The following is a 20,107-nucleotide window of genomic DNA, read 5'->3' as shown; positions in this document are numbered from 1 at the left end:
GTAACAATAATTGTTCAAAGTCTTTTTAGTGCAGTGATATTATTGCATTTCAATCATCATTAATGGGAATAAAATACTGTAAACCATTTAATTTTCACTTCTAGATATATTCAGGATTTTATGAAATTTGTGTACAACATTTCAATAAAGGTCCCTGACACTCCATGTTGTTGGAACCCAGAAAAAATTGCCTTGCGAAATTGAAGCAGTTCACAGCACCACTGTAAAAAAAAAAAAGTTTAAAATGAGTATTGTACAAGATATACACATGTGGGTTCATAAGACGTATGAACCAATCTGAGTGGTTCTAGAGATTAGTATCACAAGATTTTACTCTCCGTGATTCAATATCAGCCCTATGTATAACGCTGTGTTGATCAGGCGAACTAATTGACAATGGCCCTACAGGTATCGCTATGCAATCACAGTAGTTTTGTATTCTTCTTGCATTTCGACCATGGAAAAATATTTGTTTTTGAGAGTTGTGCGAATTATTAGAAGAAAAACAGAAACTATTTTTTTTTAGTATAAATTCTAGTAACTGAAATGCAGGATTGAAAAAGAACAAGACAATACGCAAGATTGATAAACCTTCAGTGGGCACTCCTGAAATTTCAGATCATTGGTACCATGTTTTTGGATACATTCAATAACCAGATACATAAAACCACATTTTTTATTGCTCAATCACTTGACCCTGTATGGCACAAGATCGCAAGCTTGTGTCATAAAATTGGGTTATTTATTTGATGCAACGAAACATGCACTCACAGCAGACGGAAATTCGTTTGAGATGTTCCTGGATTTTTGTATTCAGTTTTCCATTTCAACCACCATCATCACTTAGTAGTAAGCTGAGATCGCGCATTGGGATACTGACTGTGCATAAATGCGCAGTGTAGTGCCACAAGAAGACCGATTGTTTGAGAATATTTTGATCCATTACGCCATTTCAAATATTATATTAATTCACAGACAACAAAATAGAGATTTTCAATAACATACAAGTTTTTCCACAGTTGATGATTGTATGGCAATTACATGCCTTTGCCAGTTTTACTTTGGAAGAAGTTGGAAACAGATAACAGAAAGGGGCTACATGGCTACATCTTTTTTTTTGAATTTTAATCAAGCATGATTTTAATTTTTTTTTTTTTTTACAAATGTCTATTTCAGAAACAAAAACAATAAATGTGTAGGTAGGCATTTTAACAATTGCACAATTAATGTCGGATGAAAACGTCATTACCGATATAAATCATTCTGTTCAAACAATTAAAAATAAGATCATATTTAATTTAGTTAGTTTTCATAATGAAATACATAATAACATGTATTTATAAATTTGAATAAGGTTCAACGGCCTTTTCATTTAGTGCCAGTTTATACACCATAAAACCTCTGGTTTAGGTGTCACACTCAGAGAAGAGTGAAAGGCCTTTGGTTCATAGGCACCGCGAAATGTTGGAATTGAATCTCCCCCCCCCCCCAAAAAAAAAAATCACATAATGTAATATGCATTATTATTTTATAATTTTGTTAATAACGAAAAGTAAAGTATGTTCTAAAAGAAGTTTCGAATAAATACAAACACGAATACATAGCTTAGTGGTTAGTACCGGTAGCAAATGATCACGGTAGCACAATCTGGTCATTCTGTGTTTCGCAAGTGAATAACTTACTTGTTGTGGGGTTATGATTCGTGACTGGGTTATATTCAAAATAAGTAAGAAATGCCAGGCTATGCAAACAGATCAATCACAGGAAACGAATACGTAAGTAATAAACGCGTAAGAGTAGTTTATTACATCAATACAGTATATCCACTGATACACCGGAGAATTTACCGTAAAGAGATATGTAAACAAATGTAGAACACAAGAACACGGTAAAGACTGGCGCTAAAACACTTGCGCGTCCTATTTATAGGCTCGGTGGGATTCTGAACCCTAGGCGGGAATGTCCCTCATTGGTCGAAAGTTACCATTAAAGAAATGTGTAATAAAGTGGTGTTTTCTATCACGTTCGCACTTGTGTCACCAACATGTCTATTTATAGACGTGGTTTAAAGCAAAAAATGGTACATGTAATCAAATATATAAAGTACAGTATTTAAGAAACTTCGACAATACAATAATCAGTGTTTTCAATAATAACGATCAAATTGCTTAACACGACACTTGTTTTCGAAGTATTGCAATTGTTGATTATTATTCAGTAATGATTATAATAACGCACAAAAAATTAATTCGTTGAATTTTTATGAATTTGAAGTAATATTCAACTTAGTTTCATTGTAAACGAATGATTTCGGTCGAACGTAAATGCTCGATGTGAGACGATATCCGCCATGTTTTCAATGCACGTGACTCATTTAAATATGTTAATGACGGTTCAGTGACCCCGTGGTGAACGCAACGCGGTACTGTAGAGATTCACCGATGTTGTAGCAAGATCTTTATGCTATTTTGACTGGGAAAACGTCATGATTTTTTTTTTCAATCCAAAAATTAGTTAAATTAGTTGTTTAAAAAAAAACTGGGCATTCAAAGAATAATTAAACATTGTTCACAGAAATAACACAGCTCATTGTCGAAACCACCGAGGGACGGTGTCGAAACGAAGCTTACCCATTCAGGCTATTCACAATAGGTGTCGATGACTACGGTAAAATATAAATTAGACTCTTTTAGGCGTCAGGAGTGAATGAAATATCCAAAATATTAAAAAGAAAACTGCCGAAAAAACGCCGGGCGATTTCATGGTCCGTTGCAGACTACTCGACCGACAGTCCATACACGTGTTGTCACTGTACATCTGCCATGTTGAATCGCAGGAGATCGGCAAAATTTTCATTACAACTAACAGTTTAATGCTCACAACATAAAAAATACGAATATACTGTAAAGGGGGTAATTATTCACTGGGTTTTAATTTAGCTTATTTCGCTGACTGGAAAAATGCGCTAAATTAAAACACAGTGAGTATGTAAAATTTAGCATAGAACACATTATCTAAATGACGAAACCGTGAATTTAAAACCCACTGATTATGCCTGAAATGGTAAATCAGTGAAATTGAAACCCAGTGAAAATTAGTCATTTTACAGTAATCATAGGCAACCTACTTATATATAATGAATAAATTGGTCGATACAGGGACACCCCCCCCCCCCGAGTTGTGGATATTTCGGAAATCGCGACACAAGCAAAAGACCGGATATCGATTTAGTTGAAAGCTATGTCCCCATGTACAATAATTTGACAGTTTACGAACTAGTTTCGTGGATTGGAGACAATTGTTTGCTTTTTTGGCTTTTCACAAGAATATAAAGCTGGCAACAATCATAATATTCACGTCCGTACGTCACGGAATGTACACCAATCGTACCCCAATAAACATTCAATTTTGCTGAAACTGGAGAACTTACCTTTGCAAACACGTTTCTTATGCTGCCTTCTTGAAGTTCTTGAAATCAAATAAAGTTACTAGTTCTTCTAGTAACGAGTGAATGAGACCACTGAGTCGAACAGAATACATGTATAAACAGTACTATAATAAATTGCACACAATGGAGAAATCACGTGCCGTAATAACAGCGTTACTCACAGATCTAATCTACTGTAAAATATTTTATTTCAGCTGGATTTATCATTCGCTGAAAAGACTTTTTCTGGGTGTTTTGTATTTATTTTCATTGATTTTTGACAAGTTGACTGTAAAATATAAGAAAAGGGTATATTCGCTGGATTTTATTTTAACTGAAACATTCCTTCAGCGAAAATAGCAAAAAAATGTTGCAAGCAAAAATAAAGTATTTTACAGTAATTAATTTATTCTGAGCATGCGCAGACGTTCTGCCAATGTTGCTGGGAGAGGTAATTTTTGATGAAAATCGTGAAAAAGACCCACTTGAGATTTTCAGATCTGGAAAAAAAAATTACGTGCATACTCAGCAGAGACTTGTTCATCAACCTGCAAGTTTCACTGATATCTGCTGTAGAATTTCTGAGAAAATGTTGGAGACGGAAAAATGGACATAACCTGAATTATAAAGTCCCCTTTTCAGGCTGCGCCTGAACGGGGACTAAAAAACATGTTGAACCCAGCCTTAGTGTTCAGATTACTGAACCTCAACAAACAAGAGAATATATTTCAGACGTCAAAGTATCTGACATGATATGAGGTTGGATTTCTCTTACTGGAGAGAGAAGAGAAGAACGAGAATCAATAGTGAAATACATGCCTCCAGTAAATGCCCCAATCACTGAAAACATGACTGCGATGCATGTGCTAACGATTTCCCAGGAGGCATCTGCTGCTGTTGGTCAGCCCTACACGATTGTTACATTCGATCTAGCTGCTGCATATGGAATTGTATGGACGTATCCAGATCGATTCAAGAATGTCATCATTTAACATGGGGCATTCCACATGGCGTGTGCATATATAGATGCATTGGGGAAATATATGAAAGGTAGTGGATTGGAGGAAGTTGTGGTTGAATCCACAGTTTGTACAAGTGGGTCATAGACAATGTCATGAATGGGAAACATTACAATAGGGCCAGGCCTGTTATCAGAACATCATTGGACGCTCTAGAACGACTGTTGTTGACTTCATTTCATGACGATGTAGGTGAAGTCATTGGTGAAGAAGAAATGAAGTCAATGTCCAACTTAGCAAACAAGCCAAATTCAGAGATTTTGTGGAAAACCCAATATGGAAAGAATGGATACAGAAGTATGATGAGTATAAGGACAAGTTGCGTGCTGGATAAGGCATGGCTCCTTATGAGTTTCCTAAGGGCTGAACATCAATGACATCACCTTTCATATGGCCTGTCTGCATGAATAGTTCCCTCTCTTCTTTGGTCAAGAAAAGCCAAACTATGCAATTTATACATCACTGTACTTGAATGTACTCCTTAAACTTTCACACACACACACCCTGGCGCTATGAAGCTTCTTGAGAATAATGGATTGAGTGTGAATCGATCTGGTGTTCCAAATTCTCGAAATGCTGTTAATATAACAATGGAATAGACCTATAACCGTGCCCACTGGCATGATCCTGGAATCATTGGCTTCAGTCGTAACTTGCAATTGGCAGCCTATCATAGAAGGAGTTTCACTCTGCATGCTCAAGCAGACTATCTACAGGCAACACTTGAATTTGCTGGCATTGGAAATGATGAGATGAGCTACCACAAATATGTCACCACATCAGAGATTGTAAAGTGCAGAAGAAGATCACTGCATTCCAAAATTTTATCAATTCCTTCATGATACCTGATGTGCACAATCTGTATTGCATATCATCAGGGAGACCAGTTTCATACGAAATATCCATTGATTTACTTGCAGTTGACATACATGGCACCAACGCATACAAGAGATTCATATAAAAGAGACTAGTGCAGAAGACAGTCACTTTTAATGCACCAATCAAGAGACTGAAGTTGAAGTAGTTTGCATTGATGGCAGTGAAACAGTTTGTAACAAGTTCAACAAAGAAGACAAAGGAACTGGTGGCAGAAATGTATTTGGGCAGCTCATACTACTTGCAATGAATCATGATCTATGCATGGAAAATGTGATGGCATACCCACTTGGCCTAGTGCCTTACAGTGCAAACTGGAAAAGGGACATACTGTGACAAGCAGGCCAGATCCTGTGGTTCATATTATTGATGTAAATGCAATGTTCCAATCACTAACACAAATCCCACAAACCTTTGAAGAGTTGGCTCGGCATATATTTGCAAAGCTCTCAAATATTACCTGTGTTGACTTTATCACAGATACATACCCGACTCAGAGTATCAAGAATATAGAGAGGGAACGCCGTGACACATTACATCCACATTCCCAAAATTAGAAAATACACATTAAATACACATTATTAAAGCACACATAGTCAAGTAGGCCACTACTACACCTATTTTACCAATTTACATTTGATATGCTATTGATTCTAGACAATGCCTCGATATTATTTTTCAGGAGAAAGCCAACACCGGAATCATTCTCTACTGCTACTGCAATACACTGCATAGATTCAAGTGCCATCATAATCCGATCTCCTGATACAAATGTTTTTCTCTTGCTGATGAAGTTTTCACAGAATATCAGAATACCACTAATCATGGACACTGGTGTTGCAGACAAGCAAAGGTTGATCAACATCAGCTCAGCAGTCCAGGCAATTGGCAATGAGCTATGCAATACATTGCTTTCATTTCACGCATTCACCGGCTGTGATTCTATAAGTTCATTTGTGCGTAAGGGCAAGGTGGGACCCCCTGCTTGTCTTGCAAAGGAACCCACAATTTATTCCTCTCTTCACAAGCTTAGGTATGAGCCAGGCTCTTACCACAGATGAATTTGATGAATTGCAGGCATTCACATGCCTTATGTATGGAGCGAAGCCAGGTGTAAAAGATTTCAACAAGCTTTGATACACTATGTTTATGACACGTTACACACTAAAGAACAAGTTACTCTCCAATATCAGGCTCTCATCTGGAATCAAGCTGATGTGGCATGTCCGGACTTGCCAAAGCCTGAAAATGGTCATGGCTGGCAACTACAAGGAGACAAATTGCAGTACAAATGGACAGAAGAGAAATTGCTCCTGAAGGAACTTGTTGATTTGGTGCTGGGCAGGGTGATGAAGATGAGGATACTGGAAATGATTACTACAACATGCAAGATGATACATTTGATGATGATGATGAATATGCTGTTGATGGAGGAAGTGATGATGGCGATGATTACATATGACTTTTCTGACAATATGTAAATGTGTATATATTTACTCGAAAAAAGGATAACATTTCAGTGATAATCCGCTGATAATAAAGGAAGGAAACTTTAAAAGTGTTAATACTCATCCCTATATGATTGTTAAGATAAATGAAAAGTATAATAGTAGAAGTATAGCAAAACTGTATTTTTGACACATGCTATGTTTTTTACCTTAATAATGAAGTATAATAACTACACTGTTGAATAATAAAGCATTTGTAATATTTTCTTGAATAATAACGAAATAGTTCAAGAAAGGAAATGAATTTTGGTACAAAAAACTCAAATTTTAGACCAAAATCCTGTTTTTTTTCTATTGTTCTTTGTGACCTTGACCTTGTATGACCAAGTTCATGGTTGCAATCAATCGGGCCTCACCAGAACTATATACCTAGACACTAAGTTTGTGTTTTTTTGTTGCTTAGTTTTAGAGATATGACATTTTCTAAAATTCTCATATTTCATCACTGCGTTGCCATGGATACAATCTGGCGCCCACACCCACCATTAATATTATGGCAAACAGGCAGATTTCGATAGCTGAGGGTCCCATCTGACTAAAAAACATGATGTGCAAAAATCTGTAAGCGGGGGGATGGTTTTGGTTATTGGCCCCCAGTCTATATGGGAGACTGTGTGCACACACTACTTTGATATAGTTTAATGTACGGGAGGCTGTGTACACACACTACTTTGGTATAGTTTAATGTACGGGAGGCTGTGTACACACACTACTTTGGTATAGTTTAATGTACGGGAGGCTGTGTACACACACTACTTTGGTATAGTTTAATGTACGGGAGGCTGTGTACACACACTACTTTGGTATAGTTTAATGTACGGGAGGCTGTGTGCACACACTACTTTGGTATAGTTTAATGTACGGGAGGCTGTGTGCATACACTGCTTTGGTATAGTTTAATGTACGGGAGGCTGTGTACACACACTACTTTGGTATAGTTTAATGTACGGGAGGCTGTGTGCACACACTACTTTGGTATAGTTTAATGTACGGGAGGCTGTGTGCATACACTGCTTTGGTATAGCTTAATGTATGGGAGGCTGTGTGAACACACTGCTTAGGTATAGTTTAATGTACGGGAGGCTGTGTGCACACACTACTTTGGTATAGTTTAATGTACGGGAGGCTGTGTACACACACTACTTTGGTATAGTTTAATGTATGGGAGGCTGTGTACACACACTACTTTGATATAGTTTAATGTACGGGAGGCTGTGTGCACACACTACTTTGGTATAGTTTAATGTACGGGAGGCTGTGTACACACACTACTTTGATATAGTTTAATGTATGGGAGGCTGTGTACACACACTACTTTGGTATAGTTTAATGTACGGGAGGCTGTGTACACACACTACTTAGGTATAGCTTAATGTACGGGAGGCTGTGTGCACACACTACTTTGGTATAGTTTAATGTACGGGAGGCTGTGTGCACACACTACTTTGGTATAGTTTAATGTACGGGAGGCTGTGTACACACACTACTTTGGTATAGTTTAATGTACGGGAGGCTGTGTACACACACTACTTTGGTATAGTTTAATGTACGGGAGGCTGTGTGCACACACTACTTTGGTATAGTTTAATGTACGGGAGGCTGTGTGCATACACTGCTTTGGTATAGCTTAATGTATGGGAGGCTGTGTGAACACACTGCTTAGGTATAGTTTAATGTACGGGAGGCTGTGTGCACACACTACTTTGGTATAGTTTAATGTACGGGAGGCTGTGTGCATACACTGCTTTGGTATAGCTTAATGTATGGGAGGCTGTGTAAACACACTGCTTAGGTATAGTTTAATGTACGGGAGGCTGTGTGCACACACTACTTTGGTATAGTTTAATGTACGGGAGGCTGTGTACACACACTACTTTGGTATAGTTTAATGTATGGGAGGCTGTGTACACACACTACTTTGATATAGTTTAATGTACGGGAGGCTGTGTGCACACACTACTTTGGTATAGTTTAATGTACGGGAGGCTGTGTACACACACTACTTTGATATAGTTTAATGTATGGGAGGCTGTGTACACACACTACTTTGGTATAGTTTAATGTATGGGAGGCTGTGTACACACACTACTTTGATATAGTTTAATGTACGGGAGGCTGTGTGCACACACTACTTTGGTATAGTTTAATGTACGGGAGGCTGTGTACACACACTACTTTGATATAGTTTAATGTATGGGAGGCTGTGTACACACACTACTTTGGTATAGTTTAATGTACGGGAGGCTGTGTACACACACTACTTAGGTATAGCTTAATGTACGGGAGGCTGTGTGCACACACTACTTTGGTATAGTTTAATGTACGGGAGGCTGTGTGCACACACTACTTTGGTATAGTTTAATGTACGGGAGGCTGTGTACACACACTACTTTGGTATAGTTTAATGTACGGGAGGCTGTGTACACACACTACTTTGGTATAGTTTAATGTACGGGAGGCTGTGTGCACACACTACTTTGGTATAGTTTAATGTACGGGAGGCTGTGTGCATACACTGCTTTGGTATAGCTTAATGTATGGGAGGCTGTGTGAACACACTGCTTAGGTATAGTTTAATGTACGGGAGGCTGTGTGCACACACTACTTTGGTATAGTTTAATGTACGGGAGGCTGTGTGCATACACTGCTTTGGTATAGCTTAATGTATGGGAGGCTGTGTAAACACACTGCTTAGGTATAGTTTAATGTACGGGAGGCTGTGTGCACACACTACTTTGGTATAGTTTAATGTACGGGAGGCTGTGTACACACACTACTTTGGTATAGTTTAATGTATGGGAGGCTGTGTACACACACTACTTTGATATAGTTTAATGTACGGGAGGCTGTGTGCACACACTACTTTGGTATAGTTTAATGTACGGGAGGCTGTGTACACACACTACTTTGATATAGTTTAATGTATGGGAGGCTGTGTACACACACTACTTTGGTATAGTTTAATGTACGGGAGGCTGTGTACACACACTACTTAGGTATAGCTTAATGTACGGGAGGCTGTGTGCACACACTACTTTGATATAGTTTAATGTACGGGAGGCTGTGTGAACACACTACTTTGGTATAGCTTAATGTACGGGAGGCTGTGTACACACACTACTTAGGTATAGTTTAATGTACGGGAGGCTGTGTGCACACACTACTTTGGTATAGCTTAATGTACGGGAGGCTGTGTACACACACTACTTTGGTATAGTTTAATGTATGGGAGGCTGTGTGCACACACTACTTTGGTATAGTTTAATGTACGGGAGGCTGTGTGAACACACTACTTTGGTATAGCTTAATGTACGGGAGGCTGTGTACACACACTACTTTGGTATAGTTTAATGTACGGGAGGCTGTGTGCACACACTACTTTGGTATAGTTTAATGTACGGGAGGCTGTGTGCATACACTGCTTTGGTATAGTTTAATGTATGGGAGGCTGTGTACACACACTACTTTGGTATAGTTTAATGTACGGGAGGCTGTGTACACACACTACTTAGGTATAGTTTAATGTACGGGAGGCTGTGTGAACACACTACTTTGGTATAGCTTAATGTACGGGAGGCTGTGTACACACACTACTTTGGTATAGTTTAATGTACGGGAGGCTGTGTACACACACTACTTTGATATAGTTTAATGTACGGGAGGCTGTGTACACACACTACTTTGGTATAGTTTAATGTACGGGAGGCTGTGTGAACACACTACTTTGGTATAGCTTAATGTACGGGAGGCTGTGTGAACACACTACTTTGGTATAGTTTAATGTACGGGAGGCTGTGTACACACACTACTTTGGTATAGCTTAATGTACGGGAGGCTGTGTGCACACACTACTTTGGTATAGCTTAATGTACGGGAGGCTGTGTACACACACTACTTTGGTATAGTTTAATGTACGGGAGGCTGTGTGAACACACTACTTTGATATAGTTTAATGTACGGGAGGCTGTGTACACACACTACTTTGGTATAGTTTAATGTACGGGAGGCTGTGTACACACACTACTTTGATATAGTTTAATGTACGGGAGGCTGTGTACACACACTACTTTGATATAGTTTAATGTACGGGAGGCTGTGTACACACACTACTTTGATATAGTTTAATGTACGGGAGGCTGTGTACACACACTACTTTGATATAGTTTAATGTACGGGAGGCTGTGTACACACACTACTTTGGTATAGTTTAATGTACGGGAGGCTGTGTACACACACTACTTTGATATAGTTTAATGTACGGGAGGCTGTGTACACACACTACTTTGATATAGTTTAATGTACGGGAGGCTGTGTGAACACACTACTTTGGTATAGCTTAATGTACGGGAGGCTGTGTGCACACACTACTTTGGTTTAGTTTAATGTACGGGAGGCTGTGTACACACACTACTTTGGTATAGCTTAATGTACGGGAGGCTGTGTGAACACACTACTTTGGTATAGCTTAATGTACGGGAGGCTGTGTACACACACTACTTTGGTATAGTTTAATGTACGGGAGGCTGTGTACACACACTACTTAGGTATAGTTTAATGTACGGGAGGCTGTGTGCACACACTACTTTGGTATAGTTTAATGTACGGGAGGCTGTGTGCACACACTACTTTGGTATAGCTTAATGTACGGGAGGCTGTGTACACACACTACTTTGGTATAGTTTAATGTACGGGAGGCTGTGTGCATACACTGCTTTGGTATAGTTTAATGTACGGGAGGCTGTGTACACACACTACTTTGGTATAGTTTAATGTACGGGAGGCTGTGTGAACACACTACTTTGGTATAGCTTAATGTACGGGAGGCTGTGTACACACACTACTTTGGTATAGTTTAATGTACGGGAGGCTGTGTGCATACACTACTTTGGTATAGTTTAATGTACGGGAGGCTGTGTACACACACTACTTTGGTATAGTTTAATGTACGGGAGGCTGTGTGAACACACTACTTTGGTATAGCTTAATGTACGGGAGGCTGTGTACACACACTACTTTGGTATAGTTTAATGTACGGGAGGCTGTGTACACACACTACTTAGGTATAGTTTAATGTACGGGAGGCTGTGTACACACACTACTTAGGTATAGCTTAATGTACGGGAGGCTGTGTGCACACACTACTTTGGTATAGTTTAATGTACGGGAGGCTGTGTGCACACACTACTTTGGTATAGCTTAATGTACGGGAGGCTGTGTACACACACTACTTTGGTATAGTTTAATGTACGGGAGGCTGTGTGAACACACTACTTTGGTATAGTTTAATGTACGGGAGGCTGTGTACACACACTACTTTGGTATAGTTTAATGTACGGGAGGCTGTGTACACACACTACTTTGGTATAGTTTAATGTACGGGAGGCTGTGTACACACACTACTTAGGTATAGTTTAATGTACGGGAGGCTGTGTACACACACTACTTTGGTATAGTTTAATGTACGGGAGGCTGTGTACACACACTACTTAGGTATAGTTTAATGTACGGGAGGCTGTGTACACACACTACTTTGGTATAGTTTAATGTACGGGAGGCTGTGTGCACACACTACTTTGATATAGTTTAATGTACGGGAGGCTGTGTACACACACTACTTTGGTATAGTTTAATGTACGGGAGGCTGTGTACACACACTACTTTGGTATAGTTTAATGTACGGGAGGCTGTGTGAACACACTACTTTGGTATAGTTTAATGTACGGGAGGCTGTGTACACACACTACTTTGGTATAGTTTAATGTACGGGAGGCTGTGTGCACACACTACTTTGGTATAGTTTAATGTACAGGAGGCTGTGTACACACACTACTTTGGTATAGTTTAATGTACGGGAGGCTGTGTGCACACACTACTTTGGTATAGTTTAATGTACGGGAGGCTGTGTGCACACACTACTTTGGTATAGTTTAATGTACGGGAGGCTGTGTGCACACACTACTTTGGTATAGTTTAATGTACGGGAGGCTGTGTGCACACACTGCATTGGTATAGTTTAATGTACGGGAGGCTGTGTACACACACTACTTTGGTATAGTTTAATGTACGGGAGGCTGTGTGCATACACTGCTTTGATATAGTTTAATGTACGGGAGGCTGTGTGCACACACTACTTTGATATAGTTTAATGTACGGGAGGCTGTGTACACACACTACTTTGGTATAGTTTAATGTACGGGAGGCTGTGTGCATACACTGCTTTGGTATAGTTTAATGTATGGGAGGCTGTGTGCACACACTACTTTGGTATAGTTTAATGTACGGGAGGCTGTGTGCACACACTACTTTGGTATAGTTTAATGTACGGGAGGCTGTGTGCACACACTACTTTGGTATAGTTTAATGTACGGGAGGCTGTGTACACACACTACTTTGGTATAGCTTAATGTACGGGAGGCTGTGTACACACACTACTTTGGTATAGTTTAATGTACGGGAGGCTGTGTACACACACTACTTTGATATAGTTTAATGTACGGGAGGCTGTGTACACACACTACTTTGGTATAGTTTAATGTACGGGAGGCTGTGTGCATACACTGCTTTGATATAGTTTAATGTACGGGAGGCTGTGTGCACACACTACTTTGATATAGTTTAATGTACGGGAGGCTGTGTACACACACTACTTTGGTATAGTTTAATGTACGGGAGGCTGTGTGCATACACTGCTTTGGTATAGTTTAATGTATGGGAGGCTGTGTGCACACACTACTTTGGTATAGTTTAATGTACGGGAGGCTGTGTGCACACACTACTTTGATATAGTTTAATGTACGGGAGGCTGTGTGCACACACTACTTTGGTATAGCTTAATGTACGGGAGGCTGTGTGCATACACTGCTTTGGTATAGTTTAATGTATGGGAGGCTGTGTGCACACACTACTTTGATATAGTTTAATGTACGGGAGGCTGTGTGCACACACTACTTTGATATAGTTTAATGTACGGGAGGCTGTGTACACACACTACTTTGGTATAGTTTAATGTACGGGAGGCTGTGTACACACACTACTTTGATATAGTTTAATGTACGGGAGGCTGTGTGCACACACTACTTTGGTATAGTTTAATGTACGGGAGGCTGTGTACACACACTACTTTGATATAGTTTAATGTACGGGAGGCTGTGTACACACACTACTTTGGTATAGTTTAATGTACGGGAGGCTGTGTGCATACACTGCTTTGATATAGTTTAATGTACGGGAGGCTGTGTGCACACACTACTTTGATATAGTTTAATGTACGGGAGGCTGTGTACACACACTACTTTGATATAGTTTAATGTACGGGAGGCTGTGTACACACACTACTTTGGTATAGTTTAATGTACGGGAGGCTGTGTGCATACACTGCTTTGATATAGTTTAATGTACGGGAGGCTGTGTACACACACTACTTTGATATAGTTTAATGTACGGGAGGCTGTGTACACACACTACTTTGGTATAGTTTAATGTACGGGAGGCTGTGTGCATACACTGCTTTGGTATAGTTTAATGTATGGGAGGCTGTGTGCACACACTACTTTGGTATAGTTTAATGTACGGGAGGCTGTGTGCACACACTACTTTGGTATAGTTTAATGTACGGGAGGCTGTGTGCACACACTACTTTGGTATAGCTTAATGTACGGGAGGCTGTGTGCATACACTGCTTTGGTATAGTTTAATGTATGGGAGGCTGTGTGCATACACTGCTTTGGTATAGTTTAATGTACGGGAGGCTGTGTGCACACACTACTTTGGTATAGCTTAATGTACGGGAGGCTGTGTGAACACACTACTTTGGTATAGCTTAATGTACGGGAGGCTGTGTGCATACACTGCTTTGATATAGTTTAATGTACGGGAGGCTGTGTGCACACACTACTTTGATATAGTTTAATGTACGGGAGGCTGTGTACACACACTACTTTGGTATAGTTTAATGTACGGGAGGCTGTGTGCATACACTACTTTGGTATAGTTTAATGTACGGGAGGCTGTGTGAACACACTACTTTGGTATAGTTTAATGTACGGGAGGCTGTGTGCACACACTACTTTGGTATAGTTTAATGTACGGGAGGCTGTGTGCACACACTACTTTGGTATAGCTTAATGTACGAGAGGCTGTGTGCACACACTACTTTGGTATAGTTTAATGTACGGGAGGCTGTGTGCACACACTACTTTGGTATAGTTTAATGTACGGGAGGCTGTGTGCACACACTACTTTGATATAGTTTAATGTACGGGAGGCTGTGTACACACACTACTTTGGTATAGTTTAATGTACGGGAGGCTGTGTGCATACACTACTTTGGTATAGTTTAATGTACGGGAGGCTGTGTGCACACACTACTTTGGTATAGTTTAATGTACGGGAGGCTGTGTGCATACACTGCTTTGGTATAGTTTAATGTATGGGAGGCTGTGTACACACACTACTTTGGTATAGTTTAATGTACGGGAGGCTGTGTACACACACTACTTAGGTATAGCTTAATGTACGGGAGGCTGTGTACACACACTACTTAGGTATAGTTTAATGTACGGGAGGCTGTGTGAACACACTACTTTGGTATAGTTTAATGTACGGGAGGCTGTGTACACACACTACTTTGGTATAGCTTAATGTACGGGAGGCTGTGTGAACACACTACTTTGGTATAGTTTAATGTATGGGAGGCTGTGTGCACACACTACTTTGGTATAGTTTAATGTACGGGAGGCTGTGTGCACACACTACTTTGGTATAGTTTAATGTACGGGAGGCTGTGTGCACACACTACTTTGGTATAGTTTAATGTACGGGAGGCTGTGTGCACACACTACTTTGGTATAGTTTAATGTACGGGAGGCTGTGTGCATACACTGCTTTGGTATAGTTTAATGTACGGGAGGCTGTGTGCACACACTACTTTGGTATAGTTTAATGTACGGGAGGCTGTGTGCATACACTACTTTGGTATAGTTTAATGTACGGGAGGCTGTGTGCACACACTACTTTGGTATAGTTTAATGTACGGGAGGCTGTGTGCACACACTACTTTGGTATAGCTTAATGTACGGGAGGCTGTGTGCACACACTACTTTGGTATAGCTTAATGTACGAGAGGCTGTGTGCACACACTACTTTGGTATAGTTTAATGTACGGGAGGCTGTGTGCATACACTGCTTTGGTATAGTTTAATGTACGGGAGGCTGTGTACACACACTACTTTGGTATAGTTTAATGTACGGGAGGCTGTGTGCACACACTACTTTGGTATAGTTTAATGTACGGGAGGCTGTGTGCATACACTGCTTTGGTATAGTTATATTGATGTTATGTAAAACATACAAAATGTATGCTTGTAGATCACAGCTCATTTCCTGTACAGCACACTTCCTGGTTTGTACACTTCATAAATTATTCAGAAATTTTGATTAATACCATTTATTTTTTGGGTATTGGAATTGTTACAATTAATTACAAACTGATGACATTGAGTTGAGGAAATACTTTTGAAATCAAAAGTTGTGATATGTATTTATTTTTCGACCCCATTTTTTAAATGTAGTTTACATGTTCACAAGAGACTATTAGAGAAGAATTAAATTCAATCGGCATCAGGCTAGCTGACTTGTCCTGGTACAATGGATCAATGAATTTGACAGGCAAGACAGAAAAGTAAAAGTAAGATTTAAATATTGAAACAAAATGAAAATAGAAAAACAGCATTTTCAGAATCATTTGGGATATGAGCAAGTAGTCCATAATTTGCATTCTAAGTATGTCCATGTATTGTAGCAATAATAATGATGTTTATATGGTATTCCAAAACTACAAGGTTAAATTTACAAAGAAGAGTATATTTTTATGCTTCTCAAATTAAAATCCAAACAATTTTTGTTTTGTTTAAATTTTATGTATAATTATTTTTATTATTTATTATTTAAACAAAGTTGATTCTGAATGAATTGTCATTCTTAGATTACTAGATGTTTCTTAGTTAATTCAATGTCCTTAGACTTAGTGGAGACATGTGCTATTTAAAAAAAAGAGTAATAATAGCTTTCTAGTATGACAGTATTGTCATGAATGACAAGAATTTAAAGTGTTTCTTGACACATGATTCTGTCTAAACTTGCTCCACACGAGGTGTCATTAGAATTTGGAAATTAATAGGAGAGTGTATGTTATAGAAGAGAAGTTATGTGGGTGTCTTAAGAACAAATTAAACAAAATACAAAATTATCAGTGACATATGTCAACACAAATCTAAAAAATTGCTACTATCACATAGACAAATACCCTCATATTTGTTCTTGGATTATTCAAAATTACTTTATATTTGAATCCTGTGCAGTTCAACTAATTAAATTAGACATTTTTTAAAATTTAATTAGTAAAAAAACATTTGATGTATTACTGGATCAAGGACACATTTCAAAATGTCAACATATGATAACATAAAACATTTTAAAATGTCTAAATTTTATCATACATCCATGTGTCCAATATTTGGTCAAATGTTACAAACAGTATCATGTCAACATATATGTCAGAATCCTACCAAACAACAATATGGTATCACCTCAACATATGACACATGCAACAATATGTCAAAATATGCTAAAATGTGAACATAATAAGAAATCAAACATCTCTAATGAAGGACGATTTCTAATCTAATCTTCTTGTTCTTCTAGGATTGTTTTAAAACAGAAAGGAATAAACAGGTGACCATTACCACTGTAGAATTTATTCTGAAATTCCACCCTGTAAATTAATAAAATATGGTGTTATCGTAGTCCTCAAGATTCACACTTTCAGCATGTTTTACACAAAAGCCAATAGACACCCAACCCATTTTTCATCTTCTTGTCACCGTCCTCTGTCATTTAATTATAAAATACTCATGTTAAAATAATACATAGAACATCTGCAAACAGTTGTACCCACATAATCTAGTATTGTACTGATAACTAAAAACTTCCATGCAACCCATGTTCAAAATCTCAGAGTACACCAGAGTGCAACCAAACTATGTCACATAAATGCTCAAGAAACTGCATTCATAAATCTGTCAGTGAGTAAACCTTGATGTACCATTAATAACAGGTTAATTCAGGTCTTTGTATATTACCAGGACCTAGGTTTGTTTCAGTATCACTACTATAATTACCATCAAAATGTAGCCCTGACCCCCCTCTACAGTTTCCACTGAGATTCGTAATGGTATGAACCATTTATCCATGAGTGCTGACAATTGGATCTACTGTATTTATCTGGGTATAAGTCCAGGGTCTTGAATATGGAAAATTGCCAAAAAATAGGGGTGGGCGTTTGCCAGGATATCCCTGGCAAAAAAAAAAGAAAATTCGCAAAAATTGACAACACGCAGATCGAACTGCGGCAGGGAATAGAATGGTTTTGTAACATGTGGGATGTGCGTTTAATGTTTTGTAACATGTGGGACATGTGTACTGTTTTGTAACATGTGGGACATGTGTACTGTTTTGCAACATGTGGGATGTGCGTTTACTGTTTTGTAACATATACGATGTGCGTTTACTGTTTTGTAACATGTGGGACATGTACTGTTTTGTAACATATGGGATGTGGGATGTGTAGTTTTGCAACATGTGGGATGTGTGTACTATTTTTCAACATGTGGGACATGTGTACTGTTTTACAACATGTGGGACGTGTGTTTACTGTTTTGTAACATGTGGGACATGTGTACTATTTTTCAACATGTGGGACATGTGTACTGTTTTGCAACATGTGGGATGTGTGTTTACTGTTTTGTAACATGTGGGACATGTGTACTATTTTTCAACATGTGGGACATGTGTACTGTTTTGCAACATGTGGGATGTGCATTTACTGTTTTGTGACATGTGGGACATATGTACTATTTTTCAACATGTGGGATGTGTGTGTTTACTGTTTTGTTTATATTGAACATATAAACATATATCTGTTTATATTTCAATTTATCTCTAATATTTTCAACTATTTGTGGTAATTTATTCCATTGCTATTTGAAGTAATATCTATTAGTCAAAATACATAAATCAAGTAATTCAAAAATTGCATGTATAATATATTGGATCATTCCTTTAAGCACATATTCTACTAATAGATAATGCTAATTTATATTCTGGTCACTTACCAATGAAGACGAAGGGCATGTAAAAATGCTGACAATCCTTCCATAATTAGTAATATAGCAACAGTCAGCACAGCCCAGAATGCGAATAAACCAAAAATTGCAAAAGCTCCAGCATAACTATCCATTTTCAATCCCAAGCTTAAAACCATTGTCCATAACACCAACGATAATTCTTGAAACAAAAAGAAGGCAATTAAGAATATGTATTGATTTTTTGCAACAGAAATTCTTATTTGCATAAATTAAAAATTCATGACCCAACTACAAATACATTCCATTATTATATGATGTTAGAACATCAGAAAAGACGGATTCCTGTGTTTGAAATTCGTCACAATATACTGGATATTTAGAGTGAGAATCTAAAATAATGAATTTTCATAATTTAAATTGAAACAGGACATGAAACTTAGACATGAAAGTTTTAACTTTCATCAGCTGACTTGAAAGATACTTGTACGAGTGGGCAATAATTTCAAACACTGAAACCAAGTTACAATATAATGTTGAATTCAAATTTGGCGAGAAACAGAGTATAAGCAGAGGAGTATAAAAGCTAAAAGATGTTGGTGCATAAGGTCTTGTGATCTCATTAATATGCATAAATAAATGTTATGTTACCATATTTGCTTTATTTAGAATATAGACATTTCATTTTTGCACTATGGCCAATAAAAGCTTAAGAACAGCAGGCTACTTTATACTGAATTACACAATAAAAAACAAAACAATTCTTTACTGTGGGAATTTTTCTTTCTTAATTTCTAAAGCTTTATGTAAACATCTTATTAGTGCCAATACATTACTATAGGAATAGTTATTTCATCAAATGGATATTGAAAGTAATGACGAAAGATGTTTTGTGATCCTAGCAAGCAGGTCAAAAAATCATTAGAGGACTGTATAAAGCAATGAATATTTCTTGACTAAAGATTAAACTTACCAGCATGGGCAAGACTTAAAGCCCACAACCGTAGATATGAAGCAGTGTTTGAGATACAACCAAGACAGTATTCTATGGTGTGAATACACTGATGAATGAATATATCACTGAAATCAAACTGTAAAAGAAAAAATAGTTCATAATCATAATCATAATTAAATAGC

General features: G+C 38.1%; 1 protein-coding gene across 1 annotated transcript in view; it reads right to left on the bottom strand.

Moving 5' to 3' along the window:
- Positions 1-16,259: 16,259 nt before the first annotated feature.
- LOC100378362 (V-type proton ATPase 116 kDa subunit a 1-like) overlaps positions 16,260-20,107 on the bottom strand; it is a 137,053-nt gene continuing 133,205 nt past the window's right edge. Inside the window, exons 19-21 of the mRNA XM_085494983.1 lie at positions 19,944-20,061; positions 19,001-19,172; positions 16,260-17,601 (exon numbers count right to left, since the gene is read on the bottom strand). Of these exons, the coding sequence (XP_085351109.1) occupies positions 17,511-17,601; positions 19,001-19,172; positions 19,944-20,061 (381 nt within the window). The 3' untranslated portion in view covers positions 16,260-17,510. The remainder of the gene's footprint in view (positions 17,602-19,000; positions 19,173-19,943; positions 20,062-20,107) is intronic.

The sequence above is a fragment of the Saccoglossus kowalevskii genome, chromosome 21 (genome assembly GCF_978046115.1).
Source record: "Saccoglossus kowalevskii chromosome 21, keSacKowa6.1, whole genome shotgun sequence".
NCBI classification, from domain to species: domain Eukaryota; kingdom Metazoa; phylum Hemichordata; class Enteropneusta; family Harrimaniidae; genus Saccoglossus; species Saccoglossus kowalevskii.
The sequence above is the reverse complement of the archived record's forward strand: the minus strand, read 5'-3'. Positions and strand labels throughout refer to the sequence as shown.